At 40.7% G+C, this 9,621-nt stretch overlaps 1 protein-coding gene across 2 annotated transcripts in view; it reads left to right on the top strand.

The window, feature by feature from the left end:
* Positions 1–9,621, top strand: part of UBE2K (ubiquitin conjugating enzyme E2 K) — a 35,653-nt gene that overhangs the window by 7,204 nt on the left and 18,828 nt on the right. For both annotated transcript variants that reach the window (NM_001031540.2, XM_046940322.1), the window contains exon 2: positions 7,062–7,155. In NM_001031540.2, the coding sequence (NP_001026711.1) occupies positions 7,062–7,155 (94 nt within the window). The remainder of the gene's footprint in view (positions 1–7,061; positions 7,156–9,621) is intronic.

Raw genomic sequence — 9,621 nt, 5'->3', positions numbered from 1 at the left:
ACTTTACTTGGTCTGAAATTTAAAGATGATTACCGTTTTACCATAGTAAACTTGTATAATTGTAGAAGTGTGCAAGATAGTACTGGTTAACAGTCCAGTCTTGAATGGTCTCTAATGGTCTTTCAGTCACATTAAACTTGTTAAATTAGTGCACGTATTTAGTGTAGTTCTTACATTACTCACTGTGCTTGGCTTCTCAACCCGAGGATTATTGTCACTACCATCCTTCATTTTTACACTAATTATTATCACTGGTATTACATTAAGGAGAATGCTTTTGGTTAAATGTTATAGTTACAATGCTGGCTTTCAGTATCTGACAAATCTACTAAAAACTTTGCTGTATTTAAGATGAGGAAAGTTATTTTATCACAAAGATTATCAATTTGGGGAGTTTATGGTCTATGTAGATTGCTCTGAAAATAATGCCTGCTATTTATTTTTGTGGAAACTACAACAGATACTAAGAGCACAAAAATGCTGTTTGATAGAGCAAATTCTCAGCTACAAAATACTATTTTTCAACATAACTAATGGTAGGTGGTGATTGTGCATTTTCACCAGTGAAGAACAAGAGCCTTCATGCTATGCTTATTAATAAAGTCTGCACCAGTGGAGGTGATCCAGTGTTGCCACTACAGAAACACACCACCCACTGCCTCACTGTGCTCACATCCACTGATTGGTCTCCATAAATGGTCAGCAAGCAGCACTGAATGTCAATGGATACCATTTTTTTCTGCATGAAGGGAATTCAGTGACACACCTTTGTTCCATACGCACTTCCATGTCGGACACCATTTTGTCCGAGTGCCCCTCTGCTGCTGTCTGTCACACAATGACAGCATGTAACAGAACATTGGCAGTAATGTTGGATAATGGCGATTGGATAATAATGGTAGTTGGATTGGTGGAACCTTCCTGCCATACCACCACTGTCCATTTCTGACGTTGTGGGGCAACATAATAAAAGAGGAGACATTACTTTTGGAGCAGCCCTCGTATATCGTGCTATAGGGTTGTAGTCTACTTCTGCACTCCTGACCTAATGAGTATTTTCCCTTTTTGATGTCTGTGAAAACCTATCACTGTCAATTTTGGTAACATTTGAATTGAGAGCGCCTGGATCTGCTTGCTCTGGGTATTTCCTAAAGCAGTTATCTGCATAATAAACAAAGTATCTCCGTGAGCAGCAAAAATGACCTATTTGAAGAGTAGGTCTGTGTTACTCTATTTCAACAGAATTGCATTGGGTCTTTGGATTGTTTTTGTAGCCATCAGTGTCCACATAGGAGAGAGATGTTATGAATACTGCTGGCTGCAGAAGCTTCATTCCGCACTTATGCTTTATGGGACCCCGGAAAAGTCAGTCAGTCATACCATGTAACTCCGTGTTGACTATGCATGTGTATATGAGAGCTGAGCTCATGCTGTGTGCATCATGCCTCTACTGGAATGTTAATAGGAACTATCCTGTCTTCTGTTGTCACAAGACACACAGCAAACTAACTCCTATTTGTTATTGCATCATTTCTAGTCATTATTAGCCAGTGAGATCAGCAGTTCATTAGGAAAACAAAACAAAAACAGCTAATGGTTGTGTAAGTCCAGTTGCTGTGGAAAATCGAGGTTTAAGGTAATGTGCCTTCAGGTTCTGCAGTGTTTGTGTAATATTTACTGGGGAGGGTGAGGTGGGGGAAGAAATGCATTAGTCCATATTTTAAGAAGGTAGTTTAGTTTAAGCCAGGTACATATTGCTTTTTATATTAACTGGAAATAAACTGTGAGAAAGTATTTCTAAGTTTTTTGCTATGCTTAAGTAGGGGAGGTTATTACAAAGTAAAGTAGCACGTTCAAGTGGAAATCACTGTTACCTGTTCCCCTTCTGGAATCCCTTAGAGCTGAGCCTTCTTGGCATGTAGGTGTAAGCCCTTTTGCTTTGGAAGAAGGGTGTCCATAGGGGAAACTGGAATGGAAGAGCTGTTCTGAACTATTTCCACACATACTCAATGAGTGAATTAGCATCGGCAATTCCAAATGAGCTGAATCCTGCAGTTCCTTTAGATGTAGCATTACTAGCAACCTAAGCAGAGTGGACTTAGAGTTCACTGCAGGACCTGCCTCAAATAGTTCTATGGGTTTATAAAATGACTAATTCCAAGTACAAATCAAACTGCTCATTAAAGCATTCTTTAACTATAGGGGTTTCTCAGTTGTTTGGCATCAAAAAACAGAACTCTGCATACAGAGTTTGAGGAAATGTATCTAGCAGTCCTACAAAATTGCTTGTTCAGGCTTTCCTGAGCCGTGTTGCTCAGAGCAGGAGTCCCTCGCACTGTGCCCCTTCTGACAGTCAGTATCAGTACTCAGCTGAGGTTCCTGTTCCAGTTCTGCAACTCCTGCCCGTGATTAATGCTTCTCAGTACTGTAAATACCATGTGTGGTTAAACAGATATAACCTATGTCTGTGTTAGGGCCCTTACATCAGCACAAGAGTGTAAGTGTGCTGCTGTATACACAGCTTTCATGGCGTGGCTTCCCCAGTTTAGCCATGCCATCCTCACGAGCGAGACAGGCTGTGATTGTATAACCACATGAGCTTGTGGCAGTGTAGCTGTGTCAGCTGCACCTTTGCCTACCCGTGTCTGACACAACTATTTTGTCAGAAATAGTTTAGACAGACACTAGAGCTGAAGTTCCTAAATACTTTTAGGCTGTCCTAAGGCAGTGCCAAGAAGCAGTGTCACGTGGCCTCTTGTAGCCTTGTTGCTCTGATGCTCCTTCTCCCAGTCTCACTTTGCTGTGAATCAAATAAGGGAGTTGAGTTGAAATGAAGGAACCTTCTTAGTAAGATACTTGTAACCCAGGTGCTTGCTGTGCAGCTCTGTGAGCACGTGCACAGAGTCCTGCTGCTGCCTTCATGGGGCTCTACAGGAGGAGAGTAGAGCCTTGGCAGCTGTTCAGCTGGGCTGAGCTGCTGTGACTGGGGGGTGAAGTGATGCTTTAACTGCTGAACATAGCAAGAAGTGATGTTTGGATGCCTTGAAGAAAGTGTTACCAAAGTGTATCATTTTGCAGAGGCTAGTCTAGCTCTTGCAAGATGGTTTTCATACTTGAGATGTTTTGTTTTCTTACAGAAGGAAACGCTGCCGGGATTGTTATTGTATCTAAATACATGGAGTAATACAGAATTTTAAGGTTGACGTAGGTTTAATTTAATCTGTTGTTAATTGGAATTTGAGATGAATTCGTGTTAACACTGATGAAAACTTCTGTATGTGTGCCTTACCAGTACTGCAGAAATATCCCAGGGTACTCATTTGTATCTCTTCAGATACATTCAGATATGTTACATGTTAGTTCCATAGCACATTGATTAATAAACAAAGAAAGTTTTTCCACTAGAAGGCAAAGCTAACCCGATTTCATTTCTTTTTGTAAAATGAGCAACTAGAAAATACAGGGGAAACTTGGATGAGAGAGGGTGTGCCGTGTGGAAGAACTTCAAGACTGAAAGTGATAGTAGGGCCAAAAGGATGTAAGGGTGTTTTAAGAAAATGCATTTCTTTGTATTGATCTTTTCTTATCTGGGAAAACTGCTCTTTAATGTGCTTTAGAAGGGCTTGCTTCCTTTCTTTTCCCTGCCCCGCCCCAAACACTTAATGATGAGCATTGCTTTGAAGGTCAGCAAGAGCTCTCCCTGTGAATGTGGTGTACTGAGCTCAACTGGTTGTGCAGTACAGATAATTCATAGCCATGACTGACAGTTGTGGCACTTTTGCTTCTCTTAACAAGCTTCAGGTTTTTCAGGGCTCTGGAGGTATACTTCATTCCAGCTTTTAAGCGGGAGTGAGTCTGAAGAAATACTTGCAAGATATTGAGCTGTAACAGCTCAATATCACCACAGTGACTGGGGGGGGGATTTCTGCGTGGAGCTGAGTATTTTTTTTGCAGTTGAATTTGCCATTTTGCTGCAGCATGGTGCCTTGCACTTCTGGTTTGCTTTCTAGTTAAGTGGTACATCCTACCTTTTTTCTGTTCTCCCATTTCTGGTGTAAGAGTGAGCTATCTGGATGCAGTGTGCTTCCCGAGCTGCTCTGGGGGAGCAAAGGGTGAAGAAGAGGGCTGGTTTATGAAGAGGGAAGGCCAGAGAGCTGAAGAAAGGGAGGTAAATGATTGTAATAACGCATATGGAGTTTAACCAGTTGGTCTGAAAAGAGAAGACTAGAGCACTGCTGTGATGCAGGGGGTGCATTTAAAAAGAAAAAAAACCCTATTCCTAATCTTCCTTGAATGCTGAGGGAAAAAAGCGAGGAGGGAATGATATTATGCCTTGCATACACTGCTTTAAATCCTCCTTTCTCTCATTTATCAGCCTCGATCAAAATCATTTTGAAGTGAGATGTTACAGCATTAGTTCTTGTAGATCCCTTGAATAAAGCTTTGGTGTGGGTGGTGCGTTTTCATCTTGACAAGGAATATTAGTAGGAATTGTTACAAAATTTCTCTGGAACTTTGGAAGTAAATGCTGCTAGTGATGGCATGGCTCAGATATTTCAGGAGTTGTTAGCCCAGTGATTTAGTTACCAAATTGCTACTGAATCAACAGGAGGTGTTGCTATTCTAGGCTTGGCATGGAAGAGTAACGAGGTCTTTGTAGGAGAAGTGCTTCAGGGAAAATCAGCTTGTGCTGTGTGATCACAGGTTGGATCGTGTGTTGTGCAATGAGGGCTGTTGGTGTCGGAGAGGCAGTGTGGAACAGAATGCTGCTGGAGGCAGCTTCATAGAGGCAGCCCCAATGGCTGTGTGGGAGGCCAGGGATTTCCTCTGGTAGAGCTGCAAAGACGAAGTGCTTTTACCTGTGTGATCTTCATTAAGAGGAAGTATTATAGGAAAACATCCCAGATTTGATGAGATGAACAATCAGTGTGGTTAAGTGTTGGCCATTTCTCTGGGGATGCGGACAAAAACAAGAATTGGCAAAGCTGAACTCAACTGTGCCTTGCAAAGTCCATCAGCACAGTAGGAGAAGGATCCTTCAGCTACATAAATAAGTCCTGTCGCTATACAGGGGCATGGTGGAAACGAGGTATGATCCCCAGAATAAATTAATCCTTTCACTGAGGCAGTGTGAGGCAGCCTGCAGTTCAAGATTGTGCACAAAGGATAGACCCCATCATCTCCTGGGGCACTGGGCTTACTGGTTTGTGAAGGAACTGCTCCTGGAGTTAGCAATAATGGGTGTGTGCTTGTTTCACCAAAGTTAAGAGGGAACTGTTGTGAAAAGCTGCTAGTGTGATATTAATTGACACGGGGAAGGAAAGTGGGTATCCAAGCTGCTACAACAGTGTGAAGGGCCCTGAGGAAAACACCGAGGTAAAAATGCTGAGTGGGAAATGAAGTAAGTTATAGCATAAGTTGTCCATAGATACCACCATGGGCTTTCTGGGCAGGAAGCAAAGTTTTGAAAGGTTCTTTGAAAGGAAATTCTCTGGTCAGACAACTTCTCTGAAGAGTAGGAAGAATGAAAATCAATCTAAAATCTCTTCAGATGTAAGGAATATACTTTCATCGGTTCTATTAATAGCTTCCTTCTCTTCTCTGATGTATTTTCTAAGGTCATGGAAGATGATGCAACACCTATGCTAAATTTAAAGTAAAAAAAAAAACAAAACCCAACCAGTTGATACCTTTAAACAAGGCATTAATAATTGAATACTGACTTTCAATTTTGGATGTACGTGGCATGGTCTTAAATTTGTAACGTGGTTGAATGTGTTCTTTGAAGCCCCCTGCTTTGGCTGTGAGACTGCAGGTGCTGCCTCCCTTCCGTGGGTTGAGGGGTTTTTCCCCAAATTCTAAAGGCCAATGTGTGTAACCAGAAGTGGGGAAATAAAAGTCCCAAATCACCACTGGATTAATGTAGTGGAACTTCCATTTGGTATTCTTTACGTCATGAAACTATTACTTAACCTTTGCCCTTTTCTTTCCCTTTATACGTGTGAGCATCTCTGGTCTCAAAGGCACACCTCTTTTGGTGGGTGGCACTCAATCTACAGAACGTTTATGGGAAGGAAATAGGTAGTTAATCTCCCAGTGGTTGTTCAGTGAATTCTGCATCGATAACACTTCATGTCATTGGTAGATCTGAGAAGCAGTTGATGGCAGCCATCATCTTCACATTCTATTGAGATGAGAAGACGGTACAAAATTTGTGAAGAAAATAAGGTGCAGTTCAGGAAATCCCTGCTGCATTCAGTGAGCACTGCATGCACAGCAGCAGCATGGGCAAACCTTTAATAACTTCCAAAAATGTCACGGTGTTTCTAAAAGGGAATTTTGCTTCGCCTTGTCAAAAATGTTACTGACTGCAGGATCTATATGAATTTCAGTAATACTGCTCTTGGGACCTGAAAGGCGAATTGAGTGGAACACACAGCTCTGGCTAAGCATCAGGAGTGGTTTCTGGAAAGCATGTGTTTTCTCAGTATCAAAATAGTGTTTTTATTTTGCAGGCAAGTTGGTATGGGTGTGAAAATGCTGAGGAGGTGACAATGAAATTCAAGTGTATAAATAAACAGTACCTTATGCCTAAATATTAAAGATAAACATGATCTTAAGACTCCAGTATTCTGTTTAGATCATCATCTTGTTCAAAAATAGTGAGCACTCCACATGGGGAGTCTGTCTTATTCCAGTGGAAGTGACAATGATGTCTATTATTATTCTAGTAGCTCTAAACCAGAAAAAAAAGACAGCCTGTAATTCAGCCAATGTAGTTCTAGCTAGTTTAACAGATCGATCAGCATTTAAATGTAACTAATAAAAAGAACTTCAGATACTGCTGGATTGCTTTGCTTATTTTAGTGATAATATAAAGGAAATGAATGACGTTGCTAATGCTTTCCAGAATGTTTTTATCGGAGGAGGACTCCGACTGGAAGATCCACTTTAGGTCACCGTATTAAAAAATTAAAGCAGTTCTAAAATATGAAGTATATTTTGGGGGAAATCTATGTGAAATGCTTACTTACGACTCTTTTTCTCTGTTTGTTTTTAAGACCAGCAAAAATCAAATTAAAGTAGATCTTGTAGATGAGAATTTTACAGAATTAAGAGGAGAAATAGCAGGACCTCCGGATACACCGTATGAAGGCAAGTAAAGTTTTTATGTATAGTCACTGTACACTTCACGTGTCTTAAGATGCTTTGTTTGTAAAATTAACAGCATAAAAATTAAGAGCTACGTGTTTTAAAATGTTTAGTTTTTTAAATAGAAATATTTTTTTAAGCAGTTTAACACATTGCCTGGTGCACCTGTTCTACAGCGGGACAGGTTGTCCAGTATGAAATGTGCAGGTGTAAGTTCTGCTGTACAATTGGTACAGTGCTGGCTTTGCTTAGCGTTAATAGTTTTAGACATCTTAGCCATGTAGCATCAAGAAAGTAAGTTTTAGTCTGTTATAACTTGATGTGCATTTCTGTGGTCAAATGTGGTTGTTCAAAAATGTACTGTTACTCTGTCTGAAGAGAATGCCATTGCAAGCTAAATTTGGGCTTAATTTATACTGGAGTGGGGGGACTCTATTGGACAACGTGTCTACAGCTGTCTTCAAAAATTACCTTACTGACTTTTTAGTGTGGTAAAGCCAATAGCAGTAGCCACACACTTCAAGTAATCACCCATTTCGTCAGTCTGGAAAGAGGGAAGTAATTTAATACATACTAAAAAAACAAACAAAAAACCTTAGAAGCTAATAGAGCACACATGATTAAAGATACCAAATAACTCAGTAGTGCTTACAACTGTAGGCACTCTTATCTGTGCATGATAAATGTGAAGCTGATGGAAACGCTTTCTATTAAAATTCCTCGATGATAAATGGTGGTGGTTTTTAAAAGGTTTTTTTAGTTACTTCTAAATGGTGTATTACCAGAAGTTCTACTTCATTTGGATTTTTAGCTAAGCTTTCAGTAAACAAAAATGTCTCAAGGAATGCTGCAGACAAATTGTTTTGATGAAAACTTAATCAGTTTTCCAAGTTTTCAGTTGCTCTAATTTTGTGCCTCAGGGCCAAGATTGGGATTTGAGTGGTCTGAAAGATAAATTCTTATGAATGGGGAAAATACCTGAAAGCTCTGTTGTAGGTATAGGTGTCCACGCACTCAGTGCTGGTCGCTACTGCTGGAAGTCTGATTGTCATGGTGTCATGGAGAAGCTCCCTGGGAGCTGCTTCTCGAGGCTGACAGCTGCTGGTGCAGTAGCACAGAGTAAGGGAGGTCTCTCCAGCACTCCCCCAACTGGGGGCCAGTGAAAGAGGAGGAAACAAACCAATAAAGGGTGGAGAATATTGGCAGAGGTGAAGGTGCCTAAAGCTGAGGTGAAAAGAAATGACTCTGGAAGGGAGGGAGCAGAAAAGTGGAAGTGTCTTGTCTGTAGTGGTGGGGATGTTCTCCTCCAGAACCCCAGCTCTGGAGTTCCTCTGTCAAGCAAATAACAGCAGTTCTCCCATGTCTCCATACCCACCTCTCATCAGTCACCAGTGTTTAGCTGACAGAAGGTAATAGTTGGAAAGAAGATAATTTCTTCAGGTTTTAATGTGCCTTCAATTTGGAAGAACTACACTGCAGACATGAATGCACTGTCCTGGTAAACCTACTTGGAAGTTGATACTTCTGCTTAGTTCAGTAATTCTTTGAAAACATAGTTGGTGCTGTAAAACCAGTCTTACTTATAAGATGCTAAGATTGCAAGCATTTGATACTAGGAAATATCTCAGTTATTTTTGTTTGGAAAATGGCTTGAGAGCTGTTCCAATGAAAGATGTATCAGCGTGTCACAGAACTTAAGAACTTTACATCAGTTCATGAGGAGGCTAAAAAAGGTTTTAATGCAGGTCTGCAGAAGTGGATGCTGTGTTATGCTGGGTAATTCCAGCTGGACCAACATTTCAGAAATGGAGCACTGTGTTCATACATTCAGTGTGTCTGGCTAATGAAAACTGGCAATGTGTTTAGTGCTAAACTTCTGATGGGAAGTGCAGGCATAGTTGCATACGTGCTAATGAGTACATTTAATGATGTGGATGAAAGGATATACTGGATATCCTGTTTTGAGGAGAAGTAGGGCAGAACTATTATGTATACTTATTGTGGCAGGAAAATAATGTGGCCATACGCTTTCTTGAATCTGCAAGGTGGATACATCAAGAGGCAAAATTAAAGTTTCCAGCAGCCCAAATTCTGGCATTTCCTGACATTTGAGTTCTTCAAATGCTAATATTTCTGTAACGTAGCTTTATACATTTATTCTCTTATGTAGTTACAGATGGCTTGCCAGCGTGTGTAGTTTATGACTAAAGGGGAAATGCATGCTGCATAATTGCTGACTGATTTCATGTCATCTACAGTCTGAACAACAATACAACACGTACTTTGTGGGGAGAAGCTAACTAACATGGCCATCCAAGTCAGACCCTTCCCTGATACAGGAGGGAGTTTTTAAGGCTGTTGGGAAGTAAAAGAACAATAATATTTATAACTGACCTCAACTGATGAGGTATCTGAAAACAAACTGCTGCTACAGAGTTCTTTTGTAGGCCATACTGGGATGTTAATTGG

Source organism: Gallus gallus, chromosome 4 (genome assembly GCF_016699485.2).
Source record: "Gallus gallus isolate bGalGal1 chromosome 4, bGalGal1.mat.broiler.GRCg7b, whole genome shotgun sequence".
In the NCBI taxonomy this organism is placed as follows: domain Eukaryota; kingdom Metazoa; phylum Chordata; class Aves; order Galliformes; family Phasianidae; genus Gallus; species Gallus gallus.
Note: the sequence above shows the minus strand (reverse complement) of the source record. Positions and strands in the feature narration are given on the sequence as shown.